Consider the following 18,262-nt stretch of genomic DNA (forward strand, 5'->3'; position numbering starts at 1 on the left):
TATATAAGCTAAGTATTTATAGAACTTTATGATTCTGTTGATAAACAAATATTGTTTGTGTGAGAAAGAAGTCTGGTAGGATTCTGCACCACAGTATGAATTTGGTAAGGAAGTATGGATATTATTGCAATGTTTTGATGTCATAAAATAAATATGTAATGAAGGGGAGAAGACATTCCTTAAGAGTTTTCAACCAAGCACAGTAACTGCCCTCAAACTCCCACTCTCCGTTCTTCCTAAGAGCTTCCGTTCTCCCGGTAACTCCCCCCCCCCCCCCAGACAAGGATCACATGGGGAGTTGGGGGGGGGATCTATTGAAGATCCAGAAGCCTTGCCACAGAGCCATAGCCAATAGATGTCTACACTGGGGTGACTCGCTCCACAAATGAGATGTCAATAGGACCTAGATAAGAGGGCAAGGGCATGCGGAAGGCGGATAGCGTGGTTCTGAAGCCCTCAGAGGATAAGTGAATGGGTGTAAGGAGGAGTGGACCACAGGATGCTGATGTGGGACAAGAGCAGAACAGCTAAGCACTGAGGCTGAGGTGACCTCGGGGTGACTGTGGAGCTTCTAAACCGAAAGGCAGCGGAACGCTACACATTTAACAGCATGGTGTTCTCCAGCTGGCCCACCCACTTGTTTCCACAAGAGCTCTGGGGTTCCTAGTCAGCTCTGCACACATGAACCTCAAGGCCGCCTTACTAAGCAGCAAGCAGACTCTTTGGGGGCAGACTTCAGAAGCAAACAGACTACGAAGGCACCTCAAAAAGATGCTCTCTGTTTCAAAGAAAGCCGGAGAAGCCAGGCTGTTTTTAAGTATCTGTACGGCTTTAGTGGGCCTCATGTCACGCCCTTCCTCCTCTTGTTGCTTTGTATTTCCTGGGCTCAATCTCACCCACCCACCATCCAGGGCAGCAGGGCACCAGCTGCACAGTCTGGAAGTTTATTATCACCTGCTACTTGGGGCCAAATGAGGCTGGGGAGGGGTGTTGAGGAAGGCGCTAAAGGATAGAACAGGAGAGTATCTGAGCTATTTACAGAATACATTTCATTCAAACCCTGGGTCTGCCCCAACCATCCCTAGGAGGCTGATCAAGTTCACCTCTATTGTGCCTGCTTCTCCACTGTTGAGAGAGCAGCAACACTATACTGGCAGCGCTCAGAACAAAGTATTTAGCTAGTGACTGCTAAATATGTTCAGTGCAAAGAACATGAAGTCAGACAACTTCTCTCCTCCCCCCCCCCCCCCCCCCCCCCCGCAATGGTTGGGGATGATGTGTGCTCTCCAAGCCCCGTGTCCATAGCTACAATGGACGATCTCCTTTTAAAATCAAAATTAATGTGAAATAATCCAGGGAAGAGGAACATGGGGAGACACAACCAAGGCCACAATGTCAAAGTTCGGGATGACTGAGGCGAAATCCGCCTGCATTCCTAAGCCCCAAACCAAGGCCTCGAACTCCCAATTCTTCCCTTCTGGGCAGAGCTTTTACCAAGTGATCTCCACTGCTGTTGGCAAGATCCAGAATCAATTCTGACTCAAGTCAGAGCCTCGGTTTTCAAGAATTAACTTCTCAAAAAAATTTGGGCTAGGTAGTTAACTCAGCTAATAGTCCCTGGAGTGCAAGCAAGAGAACCCGAGGTCAACCCCCGGAAGCCATGTTAAAAAAAAAAAACAAAAAAACAAAAAAACAGCTGTGGCAGCACTAGGGAGACAGGCTGGTGGATCACTGCGGTAGGCAGCCTAGCATGATGGGTAAGTTCTCTGCCCATGGACAGCATTCTGAGGAATGACAGGAGGTTGACCTCTGGACTCCATAAAAAGGCACATGTGTGCGCACACACAGGCACAATTAATTAGCAAGGAATAAAACTTCTCTGAACGTGTTGCCTGTGATAGGGGTGAAGTTTCAGGACACCCTGAGGGTGGGGCAGACATGCTTTGTGGTCAGTAAACAGTCTTCTCACTGAGGTCACAGCCTGCCCCGTAGCCACTGCAAACCCTGGATGCACGGGCCGCTTGCCGAGGTGCCCAGTGGATGCTGCCTGAGCAAAGGGTGTTTGGCACACAGCAGCAACTCAGAGGGTTTAGACGGCAGTTCTTCTGCTTTTTTTGCAGACCACCCCCAGATCCTCTTGCCAACCAAAGAGCCTATGGCCAGTTCAGGGGATTAACAGAAGGCACACGCTAGCCTTGCTATCCTACCTGGCCCCATCCTTAACTGCCCCTTGTAGTCTCCCCAGCCCCACCCATCTTATTATTCTCGCCATTTTCTTTCCTCAAGGTGTCTGCTTGCTCTCACCTGTCTAGCTCTTTCCTGTAGACTTTACTCTGTCCTTTTGCCACCCCCAACCCTGCCACCTTTTACCCCCTTCCCTAGAACACACACAAATGTATTTTTCAGACAATTCAGCCTTTACTTTATTTTTGAAAATAATTCTGTAGATTCCATTTTCTTCCATGAAACTAAGGTCAGGCAACAAACAAAAACACACTTTATTTCTCTCCAACCTGCATCTTAGCCTGGGAAGATGTGGGAATGCTTAGGAAGGCAGAGGACAGTAGCTGGTTCAGGGCCAGAGATGTCCTGGTCTCAGCTACTCGTGTCTTTGCTTTGAGACGTCACCGGGAGCAAGCCCTCAGGGAGGAGCCTCTACACCAAACCCCAGGGGAAAAGAGGCACGGAGTCCACTGTCTTTCACCAGGCTGGCACTGAATCCTCCTAAAGAATGTGGAGGCAATGGACTTTCAGAAGGGGAGGGCACGGGCAAGAAGAGGGGGTGCCCAAGTACAGGCTTCCTCCTACATCTTCCCTGACAACTGGCTCCAACACAGAAGTCTTGCTTTTCCTTTTCCACTCTCCACCTCACAACCACAAACTGCTATGCTGCAGGAAAAGAAGAGCACTGGCAGAGTCAGCAGTAAGAGAAGCCAGGAGGCAGTGGCCCCTAGCCACCCAACACTCCAAACTGACCCTGACAGTGAAATCCCTTTGGTTCGTCTCATTTGGCCACAAATCCATTCCTTCTTCCATAATCCATCCCCAACCAGGGGAAGGTGGAAAAAGGGTACATAAGGTGGGCTCATGACAGTGTCAGCAGGCCTGGTCAGGAGAGCTGGAGATGCCAAGCTCTCTGCAGATGCCCTTAGAGAGAACTCAGGACACTGTAAGCCTGGCTCCAACAAGCCCAACCCTCCCCAAACCACACAGTGGTTTCTTGTTCAATACCCCCGAAACAGACCACATAATACTTCCCCTGATCTGACTCCCTTGACAACAGGAGTATCACCCTCATATTATGATCTGTGCACTAGAATGCCACAGGGGTGGGGGAAGGAAAATGAAGATAGAGAGACCCAAAAGGGACACATGGACAGGATGGTGTAGCCCGGAAGCTGCAGGCCTGTCTCAGCTCACAACATGGCAAGGAGACCCCGCAGAGAAAGGCAGGCGCTAATTCCAGCTAGGGTCATAGCCATCCCAGGTCTCTGGGGGTGCCAGGTGGACACGTCGGCCCCGGAACTGGAAAGTGACAATGCCACGGTAGCCAGCCCTGGGGACACCAGACTTGAGGTCGTCCATGACACCCAGGGCCTTGGCAAAGGCCTTGAAGCTGTCTCTGCTCGTGTACTGGACCCGCACCTCCCCCAGGTCCTTTCGCTCATTGGTCCTCACTTTTTCCACCTGTAGCTGGGGGGCACCGTAGACTCGGGCAAGGAAATCCCGGTCATAGGCCTCCCGCTGCAGGTACGACAAGTCCAACTGGGTGAAGGACACGAACTGCTGGTTCAGCTTGATGAATTTAAGATGCTGGTCAAAGAACTGCCCGTGGCTCACCCCCTTTCGGCCAAAGGTCATCGTTCTCGAAATTTCTGGACGAATACAGGCCCGCCCCTTCCGCTGCTCAGGTCTGCGCATCCAGTCGTCCCAGAAGGCCTTGGGCCATTTGGGCTCCAGCTCGGCCCACAGCTCAGCCAACAGCAGCCACCCGAGGCCAGGAAAGAAGTCTGTTCGGTAGAGCAGCTCAGGCTTGCTCGGGTCCACCATCTGCTCCTTGCCGTTGTCGTTCCACGCCGACACGCACCACAGGGAGGGGTCTGCTCGCAGCAGCGGGTAGGTGGCCTGGAAGTACTCAAAGAAGTCTGGCGCCACCTCCAGGTCATCCTCCACCACCACGGCGGCCGGGAACTTGAACTTGTTGAACACCTGGCCCAGCGCCCAGCGGTAGTGCCTGGCGATCTTGTAGTAACCCTGGAACTTTCGGTGGTCTGGCTGCACAGCGATGTTACTCAGGTCTGGCTGCCGGATGTGTGTGACTGTGCTGCCGTAGGAAGCGATGACCTGTGCCGTCTCTTCGTGCCCACAGTCCTGGCTGACGATGATGGGGAAATGTTCGGCTGAGGGCCGATAGTGCAACAATTTATCCAAGCAGCGTCGGACAGTGCTGCGGTCACAGGCAATGACCAGAATGGGGATCACGGCTGGTGAGGGGGTCACAGGCACACGGGGCCAGGCTGGAGGGGCCACGGTGGGCACTCTCCACTTGTTCCACAACGCATGATGCTCCCGGATTTGTTGCAACAGTCCCCGCTGCCGCTCCAACTCCACCTCCGCGTCCTCGGCCAGGCGGATTACCTCACGGGTGAGGCTGGCGGGGTCGTCATCAAGAGCTCCGTCTGAGGGTGGCCGGCCAGGTGCTGGGCGTGTCCAGAAGAAGAGAAGCAGCAGGGCATTCCAGCCCACAAAGATGATAGCACCCCAAAGCACAAGCCCTGCAGACTGCTTCTTCAGCATCCTGGCCCCCACGGGGGAGGGCAGGCAAGGGGAGGCCTCAAGGCTGCCTTTGGCTTGCCTGGCTCAATTCCCCACAGTCTAAGGGTTTATTCTTCTAGGGTGAGAGTAGGAAGAAGCCATGTACCTAAAGAGAGGAGAGAGAAAACCAACTGTTATCTGAAGTACATATAATTCAACATGCCACGGGGGAGAGGATGGGCACAGGTGAGAAACTGAGGAAGGAGGGAAGAAGGGCGGTTGACTACAGGGTTAGGCTGACATGCTCCACCACTTCAAAAGGAGTTTAGTCCTCAGGAAGACAATGCAACTGTGACAAGGAGGCAACGAAGGATGCTAGTGGAACATCGCAAGTCTCACAGAATACACACTGAAATATGTAGAGGTAAAGGTATATGAAAGATGCCTTCAAGTAGTTCAGAACAGAAAACACCACAGCTGCACAAGCTGAAGGAAGTGAAACATTAATAACAGGTGACCTTGAGTATCTGTATGCCAGTCTGAAGGACCATTTTTTATTCCTGAAACTCTTCTGTACTATTTCCAAATAAAGCTTCTTAAAAAAAGAAAATAAGGCCACGTGGACTACATCTGAGTAACTTCATCCATATGCATTGCCCAGCTGGACACATCCAGTAAAGGAACAGATGACCGGGTTTACCTGGAATCCCCTCAATCACATACCTGCTCCTGCCAGGCTCTTGGAAGGGGCAAGGACACAGATAAGCCATATTCTCATTGACCCTCCTCTACATTTGCATCTTATTCTCTATCCTAGCTAAACCCTTGAGGCTAGGATCTGCTCTCTGCAGCCCTGTGATCTGGGTCCCTTCTTCCCAAGCCTCTGCCTGCCCCAACCATTGGTCTTATTCCTAGAAAGCAACTACTGCCACAATTCCAGAATGCCATATTAGCAGAAACCTTGGGCCATTTCCACTTAGCTGTGGCATTACAACCCTACTTCATTACACAACTTTCTTGGGAGAGTTGACAGACGTACCAATTGTCAGTTCTCCTTTACTCCCCTTCAAAACTGGGTCAATGCTGAAACTTACCCTGGATTCTAATGGCCAGGAGTCCAGGGTATCCCCCAACTTCCTGCTTTCTAAATATGTGACTAAGCAGGAAAAAGTCTTTAAAACAAAAGGATGGGAGAAAGACAAAGAGGCAGAACTTCATTAACTTGAATGCGGTCTTCTAGGTTAGGGAAGTGGATTGTCCCTGACTTGTCAATGAGCCACTTCAGACCTACCTGCAAGTTCTAAGACTGGTGGCAAATCCTCAAGAAATCACGTGCCTACCCTTCAACTGACTTCCCCTCCAAATGATTTTTCATTTTCTCTAGATGTTGAACCACATGCATGCACCTACCAGCATGCAGATCAAAGCAAGCCTGGACGGCCTGTCAGCAGGATTTTAAGTCTACAAAACAGTGAGAGTGGCTGGATGGCTCACAGGAAAACCTGTTTCAAGCTCTTGGTTTCTTCCTACCCTCCTCCCCAGCCCTTCTCTGTGAACTCTCAAATAGCACTTGATTCTTTTCCCATGAGAGTGCACAATTCCCCTGCTGAGGCCCTATCTGCCTCTCCACACGAACTCATCAAGGTTCCCTGTGTCATTTTCCTGCATCTTCTCCAGGGCAGGATATTCAGCCACGTCTGGATGTTAGCAGTGTGTGAACGTGTACTGACCGTGAGTGATACTCTCCAGCATCTGCCACGTCCAGAGGTACGACCCAACTGAGGCCTTGGCTGGCAGGGTGGACAAGCTCCTCCAGGGAGCATTGCTCAGGGTCCTTTCAGGCACCAGAAGGAGGACACAGCAAATAAAAAAAAAAAAAAAAAAAAAAAAAAAAAGGCAAAGCCAGACACCAAAGAAGCAATGCTTGATATCATCCTTGTATTCTTCTACATCTCTAAGACTCAATTTTCTCGCCTCTAAGATGGAAACCATACTTGGATACCTCAGCAAGTTGTTTAAAGGACTGGATGAAATAACCCATGGCATATTTGGAACAGTGCCAGCTATATAACAAAATAAATGCCAATATAATCGTCTTTGATGCCTTCAGATTATAATAGTCTACCTCCCTATCACCATTCACACCAGTGAGACCAACAAAAAACAACACAAGAATGGGACCAGCTTCATGCACTGCCAAGCTATAAATTTCAACATTTAGATGTGCCTGAAACCTAACAAGTTTCTTCTGTATGGATACCACCACAGTCCCTCCATTGCCATTTCCAACCCGAAAGGCACTGAAAGTTTTCTAAAGCCATTTGATAATAAGATCTCAAATTTTACTTGATAATAAAATCATTTGGTGGCATCTGATCCAATTTAATGTGAGGCTATTTATCATCTCCACCCCACTTTGGTGTCTACTCATATTTTGCTATAGATATAAACACAGTGGATCATGGTGCACTGTTCTGATTTTATGAGAGAGTAAGTGCACTAAGTTTTCCTTTGAGAAAGGTATTCTGATCATACACACATACGCGTGTGTACGCACACAGACACACACACACACACCACAGTCCAAATCCACCCACAACTTCACTGTCCTCCTGTTTTGCACTACACAATTTGTGCTGCCCATTTACTCCCAGGTGTGAAGCCACCCTCTGCTAAATGGCCAACGTACCAGGAGCCACATCTATAAAGAAAATGCATTCTTTCTCCTCCAGAAGCCAGTAGCTATCCACAGTTCCTCAGCTGGGGGTGGGGGCTCATGAACTCCCTCCTCGATTCTAATTTCAGAAACATATCCAGCTCTATAAGCTTCAGAGTTATGCCAGAGGCTGAAACAGTTACCCATTCACTGCCAGTTCTCATTTTACACCCTCAGACCCTTCACCCTGAATTTTCTGTATTATGAATGTTGTGTTAAGCTGGAACCCTGATGTAGTTCCCCAGCTGACATGATCTACCAGTAGCTTCTCTCGAAACAACCTTCCAGTAGCAAAAGAATCTTGGACACATTATTAACAAAAGCCATCTGAGGCTGCCACTACCCACAGGGAAAAAAAATAGAAATTTTTAGTTTGACAGAAATGGGCTTCATAACAACTGATTTTCATCCTTTTGCAATCTCATTTCCAACCATGAATGACATGGATCCCATACAATAGCCTCAGGGGCTACTTATTTCCCTGGTAACTACTTTTGTACACTGTGGTGTCTTTGCTCTTGAAATGTTAGCCTACACCACCTAAAAACATTCCCATCCTTTAAGCCTGTAACATCCTAGATACAACCAAGTCCCACCATGACTCTTCCACTTCATTCTCTGTGTTTGGAGAGAATCTGAGACCATGCCTTCCTCAGCTCTTACCTCCCTCCTTAGGAAAAGAGGCTCTATGTTCTCTCCACCTGCTACAGAGCTGCTGCAGGTGTAAAGCCTGAGAAGCTACATGAAAGGCCACCTGGAGCAGTAACTAACCCACAAGAGTGAAGACCAGCCCCCCACACGACTGCCACATCTCCCCTACTCTACCCTCTTTATTCAAGATGATGGCTATTCTTTCCTCTGGGAGGGGAGTGTCCACATTCCCTCCAGGTGATGCTGAGGAGACACTGACTCCAGAAGAATCGAGAGTGTGGACTTGTGTGAGTGATTCCGAAAAGACAAAGCAGCTGAGTATGACGGAGCACACCTGTAATCTCAGCACTCAGGAGGCAAGGGCAGGAGACATGCTGGACGCTCAGGACTAATCTGGGCCACGTGGCAAGACAGGACGTGGAAGGTATTCCGGCTGGCAGGCTCAACTAACGTTCTAGCTAACTGCCCGAATCAACCACTACGTATGAAAGGGAACCAGACACAGGACTGCAACAGGAAAGCCCACTACGCTTGGGATGATTCATTACGACAGTCGGTACTTGAAATGATTTGAAAATGGAATGGAATACCTAATAAGCAGGGCTAGTGCTCCTCCCAACCTGCCACACTCGACTGTGACAACTGCTCTACTCACAGCCACTTGTCAGTAGTTTTGGGCAAATAACTACTTCAAAATGCACTGGCTTAAAACCGCAGCAATCATTTATTCCCTCACCCAGTATCAACAGATGAAGAATTTAGAAAATGGGCACAGGGGGTAGGACCTGCCTCTGCTTTATGTCAGGACTTCGGGCAGGAAAACACAGAAGCTGAGGCTAGACTCCTGTAGACACTTGTTTCCTTAACACATCTGTAGTCTGACGCTGGCGGCCTTCCTATGGACTCAGCGGCTGGGCTCCAAAGGGAAGCAAGTGCTCCAAGAAGCGGAACAGGCCAGTTGAAGCCTTTTTTTCATGGCACCTTGGATCACTTTTTCTTTACTCAATTCTTAAGGAAACTACTGGTCCCTACCATAGTCAAGAGATTAAAAAAAAAAAAAATGAGGCTGGAGAGCTGGCTCAGTGTTAGGAGCTGCTCTTCTTTAGGACCAGGTTCAATTCCCAGAACCCAGACGGCAGCTCACAACTCTAAAGCAGTTCCAATTCCAGTGCCTGACACCCTCTTCAGGCCTTTTCTTAAAGCACCAGACACAAATGGTGCATAAGCATACATTCAGGCAAAACATGTATGCACGTAAGTTTTCCTTAAAAAGAGATGAAAATGGAAAACCCCACCAGAGAGTTGGAAGAGGACAAAGTTAAATTGTAACAACATGTGGAACAAGGTATTTATGTTCAAGGCCATTTGAGAAAATAGTCTGCCATATTTTCCTTTTAAAAATAGAATATCCATCAACCCTGAGTTCTTAATATCGTTTATGAGATATGCCTGTAAGGCAGACACTCAAAACTGGCTTTCATTTTTCTATGTTTTTAGGACTCCTTTGGGGAGGTTAGCACGTGAACCCGCACCACCAAGTACGACATTTGCACTACGGTGGGATGAGAACTGAGTCTCAGCACACTGAAAGTTCAATCAGATGCCAGGTGGCTCTGGGCAAGTCTTGTCAATCCCTATGGGCATACATCTTTCATCTGATGGCCCACCTAAGAGCAGATTCCGTTCTGTTTTTAAACAGGGCCTAAGTAGCGCAGGCTTGCCGTAACTGATGACTCACCAAGGAGTTCTGGTATTACAAGCCTGCACTATCACATCTAGCTTCCAACTCTTGATTCTTGACCCTCGCTCTGCCAAAGATGTTTCTGAAGAGACATGTAAACAGCAAATAGCCAACTTCCAACCAGGAGCAGGAAAACAAATGTTACCTCTAGCCTAAAAATTAAGTATCAAGATAGAAGGAATGTTAATGAACTGTCCCTCCTGTTTCTGCCTTGTCCACTATGATAAAACACACAGCTTTAAAAATCCAGACCACATACGACACATCACAGATAATGGCTAAGTGAATTACTTTCTTCTTCTTATACTCTGTATGATGTACCAGACTCCAGAATTTCAGAGGGAAGGAAGAACTGAAAAGGGGTCAGAAGAGATATGCTAAATAATTCAAGGGTGTAGAGAGTAACACCTAAGAGGGATACACGTTATCCACCCTCAAGGAAAAGGCCAAAGAGAAACACAATGCTGGTACAGAAAGAAGCATGAAGCTCCCCTACTCCCCAGTCCACGCACAACAATAAGCTAGGTCAGCCTGGCAACAATAAGCCATGTAAACCCCTAAAGCACTTACTTGATGAACCATGCTTTTCTGTAAACAGACAAGTTGACTTTGGTCATCTCAAAGGTCCCTGATGTCTGGATGAAAACAACAACTCCCCTAACTCCCTAAGCAGAGAATGAGTTTCACCTGTTGCACATGCCACGGAGTTTGAATACACTGTGGTCGAGCCTTCTGCGAAACGGAAGAAGGGCTGCAATATCGCCATTACTGGTAATCTCCATACTAAAAGATCAAGTAGTAGTGACTGGATCTGGAAAGGCGCCAGAATCAAGAACGCTCTAGTCTAAGTAGTAGGAAAAATGACAGACAACAAAGTTGATCGACAAGCAGGAAAGGCTTTACAATAGCAAAGGTTAACAAGAATGACGCTTCAGCCTAAGGCCACTCTTCCATGGAGACATGGACTGGGTGGGCCACAGTCCCTCTGCACCACATTTTGTCGAATGGAACTCTTCACCTCTTGGAGGGCCCCTCTTCCAAACACATTAGCAAAGAGGCTAGGAAAAAAAGTTTTCTTGCCAATTTACTATTTCAACATTGAGTCAAATTTTCCTTGTGGCTGAGGAAAAAATAAAAAGCCCTAGTAACTTATGAAGCCTGGACACTGGGTGAGGCTTGGAGAAAGTCCACTTTCCACGCCAGTCCCCCACTCCCTCAAGGAGACCCCACCGCTGCCCCGCCCGCACCCGCCGAGCCCTCCAGCCGAGTTTCACAACAGCCCCTCCCGAGAAGCCGCCCTCCCTCCAGCAGCTGAAGGCCGGGAAGCCTGCGGCTGAGCGCGAAGTTCCCACTTCCCCGCGCGGGGGAGACTGCGCGCTGCACGGCCCCGGGTGGGCCCGCCACTCTCGCCGCCCCAACAGCCCCAGCTTTCGGGCAGGCTCCGGACTCGACTCCCCCCGGGTGTGCGGCCTCCCTGCCTTCCCGGGACAAGCCCCAGGACCCAGGACGCCGGCGCCCCCCGGCCCAGCTCACCACAACCTCTTGACTCTCCCAGACTGGAACCAGGCTCGCCCGGGGCCAGCGAGAGGCTAGCGCGGCCTCGTCCCGTCCCGCCGGCCTTCCTGCCCGGCCCAGCCAGCCGGCAATGTGGCCCTTCCCCGGGAGGGCGGGGCGGCGCTCCCCAGCCCCTAGGCCCCTCTGTTGGTCCCCGCCCTACCATGGGCGAGTCCGCGCTGGCCCCTCCTTCCGGGGGCCTTCCTCTTCTGCTGACTTCCCGATTACTGGTCAAGATCTAAACTGCGGGTTTTCCCAGATCCCCCAACTTCGAAAAGGGGTGATAGCAGAGATGTCTGGGGCCCTTTCCCTATCCCAGTCACAACTCCTAATGTAGATGTCAGTTCCACTCATGCCCTCAGCCTCGTCCGTCCAAACTTTCCCCAAGAGTGTCCCTTGTCCAGCCCAGCGAGTCTAGAACTTCACCGACCTCGAGGGGTGCGGGACTTGGTGTTTGAAGCGCTCCCTCAGCAAGTAGAACACCCACCAAACCCAACACTGAGAACCTGAGAACCATTCTTACACCTGAATCAGGAAGCTGCAGAGTATGAGTTGGAGAAAGCCGAGGGAGGGGCGAGGGGTATGCAAGCAACAAGATCGAGGTGCCAAAAGGGAAGCTAGGGAGGAAACACCTGCTGCCCAAGGCGGGTGACAGCCACCTGTTTCAACTCTTCCTTGATTTTTTTTTTCCTTTATGATTGGAAAAACCAGAGTAAGGCCTATGCACGGGATAGAACCTAAGCCCTAAGGAAACAAAGAACCAACCACACGCTTTTGTAGTTACCCTAAAAGTGAATGGGGAGCAAGGCATGGAAATGCCTGGATCTGTATTCCTTTGTATTTTAAAGCATACGAAACCAGGAGGGGGCTGGGAGGGGACAGAGACAGGGCCAACTTATCAGGACCTAAGAGAACAAGCATGGCGTGCTCAGCAAGGAATACTTCCATCAGGGCCTCCAGCAGTCAGAGGGCCAGGAAAGCTTCAGTCCTGACTTGGTGTCAGCGGTGGCCCCAGAGCAGACTATTTCTGAGATCTGAGCCCCACATAATAGGCTACTTAGAGCAAGCCAGATCTCACTGGCTGGGCCATTTTGGAATCAGAGAGATGTCAGGGAATCCTTACTGTCCACTCACCTCTGCACTGCAGCCTCACTCCCTCCCCATCCTGCTGTGCCTGACCCATCCCTGTGTCTTGGCTCCCACCACCCAGACCTTTCACCTAAGACTGAGGAGCAGGAAACCACAGGCTGCTCAGTGAGTGACTTTTCAGAGGACATTGCCATTTGATTACTTAATACTCTTAACTTCAGACCCTCCTACCTACCCGGCTTCAGTGTTTTTGAGCCCAAGCTACCCAGGACTCTTGGATATGTGTTTACTGAGTGATTTTGGTCACTAACTTGTTCCTACATGACATCGGGAATTATGCAGAAAATAGGGAGTGTCTTAAAGGTCCTGTGGGCAGGTGAGGAGTTAAAACAAAATTGGAAGGAGTCACTGGGCATAGACTCAACCCTCCCTCAAAGCCTGATCCCTTCTGTACACTGAACCTCTCTGTACACTCCCCCAGCATCTCTGTACAGTACACCATCACCCCATTTTACAGAGGAGTCCGAGGCTTTGGGTAAATGTAAGCTGTTAAATCACAGCCAGATTTTAGCATTCCAGCTTCCAAACCTGGCACCTACATGCCCATGAGAACTACTGCTGAGATGGCTTTGTGCCCACGTGACAGGAACACAGTGGGGCAGCAGAGAAATCTAGATAGCAGCAGTTGGAATCCTGCCCTGAAGTAGAGGAAAAGGCTGACACATCAGCGAAGTGGACTGTGTGTGGGTGTGGTATGTTTATGCCCACCATTTCCAGTTTAGCTGACTGCACAGACTGTGACAGGAAACTCAATCCCATGCATGTGCCGAGAGAATGCCACTGTTTCTACAGCTTTGTCCCCTTTTTACTTCCCATAAAAAAGGAATTAAAGGTCTTACAGCCCTCACACTAAGAACCACAGTGTGAAGAAAAATGACCAAGTTCCAGAGAAGTGTAAAAAGTTGAGAAATTGGTCCATAGATAGCCAAAATATAAGGAGCTCAAATCCCCATCCTGGATAAAACACATACATAACAGGCACTGAGGATGGTGAAGACTGACTGGCCCAGGCCACATCAGATAGATTTTCCTTCTTAAGGCAGTTAGACAGGAAACAGGCCAAGAGAACACAGTAACTACCCCTCCACCCCCTTGTCCATCTCTGCAGTCCTTTAAATTCCAAGGTTCACAAGATGATCCCCCGATGAAAGGCTAGTCACCCCTGCCCCCAGAAAAAAAAAGGGGACATCTCAGAATTGGGATGGGATGAGTTTTTAAAAAGGAATAATAGTCAGCATTTGGTCTAAGCAGCAGAAACATATCAGTACTGAGGCCTCGGGTTCTACAGAGGTTACACTGGGGAAGAAAGGAAGAAACTGGAGCTGAGTGTCTAGACTCTGGGGATGAGCCTGGCATCAGATTATATGCAAATGGAAAAACAGGAAGATCTAGTTGCAGGATAACAGAGAATTAAAAGAGGTAATACGCTTGCCTGCCTACTCTATCACCAAAAAAGAACAACAACAGCACAACAAAACCAAAACAAAACAGAAAGAGAACAAAGTAAAAACTTACAGGAAACTCCCCCTTATGAACTACATCCTACATACCTGAAAATGTTTGCAGTTTGTTAAGAATTTATGCTCTGAATTTGTGTCAGATCTTGGCTTGAAACCATAAAGAGAAGCAAAACCAAAGTGTTAAACTCATGTTTTAGTTTCTTTTATCACTCCTCCTGACATGTCTGTCCCAAACCACATAGGGACACATAAAGAAGCTCAAGCTTATTAACTATGGCCCTCTGAGCAAGGCCTTTGCAATCCTTCATTAGCCACCTGCACTTCCTTTTAGAATAAAGGAAGGTCTAAATAAATTCAGTTCAAAATCCCCACACAATGTGTGATTAAATTTATCACTAGTCCTGGTTAACGGCCTGACACACTGGAAACCTAGCAATCTGCTGAGCCTGTGGGAAGGATTGAGAGAAATGTCTGTCAGAAGAGTCAACAGGAGATGGGAGAGCTAGTGCTCTGGCAGGTCAAAGAGTCTAGCTCGAATTGAGGAGGAAATGACTTAGCAAGGAGGCTGTCTCTCCCTTTGCAGCAGGACCCTGGCAGTCCCTGTTGGGTCTGATGCTAAAGGCAACTCAGGACTCAACTGCACAAGTGCTTTCAATGTATGCCACACTGCTTAAGTGAGCTCTTCCTGCTCTGGGCTTCCGTAGCTCCTCCTCCAACTAGAAAAACAATGCCCACTCTTCTTTACAGAGTGAGAGAAAGCAGGTAATAGACTGAACACTTTGAATGACATGAGCTCTGTCAAGGCAACACAACTCCTCAGCACATTAGATGCCATGGGCATTCACAGGCCAGTGGAGACTCCTCGGTGGGATGAGGAAAGTCTTCCAGGGCACATGTCATACAGGTGGCTTGGGAGGCACTGCCATAGGAAGTCATGATCCCCATGCATAAGCAGAGAATGGCAACCAGGCATTTGTTGAGTGGGTTAAGGGCAGGGGACACATCCACACTTCCATTCCTATGTAGCAGCCTGGCCTCTGAGAGGCCCAGACAAGCTTCAGAGATGAGAAAGGGCTCAGAGCCAGAAGAGTACTCAGGCCATACTGCTCAGCCTTCAGGCCACTGAGGAAAGACAGGGACTCCTACAACAGGGAAGAACAGTCATTGTCTTCCGAGAATGTGATGTCCCTCTGTAATTGGCTTACAGGCTTAATGACTCTAGCTAGACCCCAGCCACAAGCTGCCTCAAATTCATACACTGTGCGTCCCTTGCTTTTTAATCTTTATCATCACTAGGAAAAGCAGGCACCCTGGTGTAAACGGAACTTAAAAAAAAAAAAAAACTTTCAAGGCAGGAGCAGGCACGTACGAAGACAAACTTGTTTGAGTTATGAACAACCTAAAGAAAACTAAAAGCCCAAGAGATGTCAGTTTGGAAACACCTGACACCTGAAAGTACAGACTAGGATATGACAGAGGAGAAAAGGCCCAGCACTCACTCCAATAAATAGATTTCTGGCCTCTCACTAGAATTTTAAACTTAAACTTCCCTCCATCCCCAAAGCTCAATGTGGAGAGCCATTAGAGTCAATTCAGTATCTGATTGAAACCCTTAAGTTTTCCTAAAACTGTCCACCTTTTATAAAACACGATGAAGCAAATGCCAGGCAGGCCTTTCATTAATGTCTGCTAAGGCTCTAGCCAGTATGTTCACTCAATAAAAGAGCAGAACTTTCTCCAGAGCTTTTCTATGTGTTACAAACAACAACAACAAAAAAACAACTAAAGTCAATGTTTGATGTGTTCAAGGCCCAGGGTATTTTCAAAATGCAAAATTATTCCATTGGTTCCTAATAGCAACCTGATGGAATTATCTTCTAATGTGAAGAGAACAGGACAGAGATGATTTACATATCTCAGGTTGTACACTGACCATAAGAGTCTTAGCTAGACCACAAAACTCAAGCTGTTGCTATTCTTTCCAAGCTCTGTTTCTGTTCTTTACACAAGCTTTCATGACCTAAGCTTCCTTAATGGGGAAGAAGGAAGAGAGACAATTTAGGAAGTTATCTAACAATTTCCTATACTCCCCAGCTCTCCTCCCCTTTCCCCACCCTTGAAGCCTTATTCTGTTAATAGATTCCCAAAACAGAGCAGTCTGCTCCTGCTAGAGCAATCCATTTCAGCCTTAGCCCAGACTGATTTGAAATCCTATTAGCTCTGGAGGAAAAGGCCTTTAAAGGTAACTAATCCAACAGCCCTTCAGAAGCCTGATTTCCTCGCAGGCTCTCCTTGACCTAACTGCCCGTACCTAATCTCACAATTGCAAGAACTCACAAACCTTTACCAGCTATTCACTGAGCAGGATAGGAGCAACTCTGCCCCTTGAAAGAGTGAAACAGAGGTTACCCTTCCTGTGCACCATCAGGATAAGGGTTCTTTCTCATCAGGACACAGGAGGTGCCAGGGCTTCCGCGATGGCAGCATTCCCAGACTGTTCCCATTCACATTTCCTGCACAGCAACAGCAAGGCAACTAAGCGAGGAAGTAATAGAAACCTTACCTTTCTTTTCTTCTCTCAGTTGCTCCCTTGGAGAGCATCAACCTCCCGCCCCCCAACTAATACTCCATTTCCAAAACTGAGAATCAGATCCACCAAAGTACAGCTTCTCTCCACTTATCCAGGTCCAAAGTCCATGGCCGAGTGGATCCTGACGGGGAGGAGTCTGGGGGGGGGGGGAAGGGGTGTGTCCAAGCCCCTCCCCCCCCACTGCTGACTTCAGTGTCCCTCCCAGGCGTCTGTTACATCCCTTCATCCAGCTGGCTTCTAAAGCTCAGAGGCTAGGAGGGGTAGCCAGATTCCAGCTACTACGCCATCTCTCACTCAGGCAAGAGAAATTATCCACTAGTCCACTTGTGTTCTGCTGGGGCTCAGGAGATGAAACAGGCCTTAACACCGACATGGCCCCGGAGGTTGATTTCTCTGTGAACCTGTGGAACATGTAAACATTATGACGCTATAATCTAATACATGCTCAAATGGATTTCTAAGATTTCCATATTTCCTGCAGCCCTTTACCATGTTCAAAAAACAAACTCTCCCCTTAACTACTCCACACAATTTGTATAAAAAAGTACATGCCTGTGTATGTGTTTATGTCATACCTATTTTCAGTACAGAAATGTTACCAAAAGTACTGTCACTTCTAAAAAAAAAACAAAACAAACAAATACAGAAAACAAGGTCCATCGCTCTCTACCGCTTAATAATCCTATCTCTCATGCTTCTCTGGGGGTTCAGTGCTTTAATCTCCTACCTCCTGTCAACTGGACTACATCCTACCAGACCTGGACACTGGCACCTTCCACGGTCATCCCCTGCAACCCTCACCTCCCCCACGGTTACCAAAACTATGCCAAGGATCTAATTCCCAATTTCTTTCAAACTCCTTAGAAAGGCCACTCCCGAAAGCACTCTCCTGGAATATCTGAGGCCTGAGTCCTGCTTGCAGTAGCCCCAGTTTCTCAGTTTGGGAACCATCCCCGTTGCCCCATCCTCCGGTGAGTACACACAGACACACACACACACACACACACACACACACAGACACACACACACACACACACACACACACACACACACACACACGCATCACTCTTCCTGTAGGGGCGTGGCGGACACAGGACACCCCACCACCACCAGCAAGAACTTAACTCCTCCCACCCTTCCCTTGCGAACCCCACGCTCAGCGTTCTCACGGTACAGTGACACTGAGATCCTCCCTGTACTCAGAACCTCCCTTCTGCCGCGCCTAGGACCCAGTTCCACACGGCAAGGGCTCCTTACCTGGACCCCGCCCATCCGATCCCGGCTGGGAGCCTCGGCCTTCCAGGCTCCAGATCCAGGCCGGGGCCGGGTCCCAGCCGCACGCAGGCCCCACCCCCTGGACCCCCTGCGGCCCGGCCCTCCCCTCGCGCTCCTTTCCCCCCCTCCCACCAGGCACCGCAGCCACTTCCGCCCGTCCTCCGGAAGTAGGTCCCGGGTTACCGCTGGCTCCCCACATTCCACCCATTCGCCTGGCCCTTGCCCGCCCATCACCACCGCCGCCACGGGAGCACGGGAGGTGGGTCTGCGCGCTTGAGCCAGTTCTACAGTGTTCGCGAGATGGAGGAAGAGGCGTTGCGGAAGCCCCCCGTGAAGACGTAGCCGGGGCCTCAGGGCGGGAGCGGTGCACT

General features: G+C 49.2%; 1 protein-coding gene across 5 annotated transcripts; it reads right to left on the bottom strand.

The window, feature by feature from the left end:
• Window positions 1-2,398: 2,398 nt before the first annotated feature.
• On the bottom strand, window positions 2,399-17,983 carry Mgat1 (alpha-1,3-mannosyl-glycoprotein 2-beta-N-acetylglucosaminyltransferase). 5 transcript variants are annotated; one of them, XM_055597133.1, is made up of 4 exons: window positions 17,874-17,983; window positions 16,590-17,017; window positions 6,486-6,589; window positions 2,399-4,921 (listed from the first exon to the last, which is right to left on the bottom strand). In XM_055597133.1, the coding sequence occupies exon 4, from the start codon at window positions 4,795-4,797 to the stop codon at window positions 3,457-3,459; it is 1,341 nt and encodes a 446-aa protein (XP_055453108.1). In that variant the 5' UTR covers window positions 4,798-4,921; window positions 6,486-6,589; window positions 16,590-17,017; window positions 17,874-17,983; the 3' UTR covers window positions 2,399-3,456. The 5 variants fall into 5 exon arrangements, with proteins under 5 accessions (XP_055453108.1, XP_055453106.1, XP_055453107.1 ...); XM_055597131.1 differs by lacking the exon at window positions 6,486-6,589; XM_055597132.1 differs by lacking the exons at window positions 6,486-6,589; window positions 17,874-17,983 and having other exon boundaries at window positions 16,590-17,678.
• Between the last annotated feature and the right edge of the window lie 279 nt (window positions 17,984-18,262).

The sequence above is a fragment of the Psammomys obesus genome, unplaced genomic scaffold, assembly GCF_907164565.1.
Source record: "Psammomys obesus unplaced genomic scaffold, mPsaObe1.curated_primary_1811, whole genome shotgun sequence".
NCBI classification, from domain to species: domain Eukaryota; kingdom Metazoa; phylum Chordata; class Mammalia; order Rodentia; family Muridae; genus Psammomys; species Psammomys obesus.

Excerpts from the sequence above, each read along its gene's own strand:
- Mgat1 (XM_055597131.1), bottom strand. The coding sequence starts at position 4,797 with ATGCTGAAGAAGCAGTCTGCAGGGCTTGTGCTTTGGGGTGCTATCATC.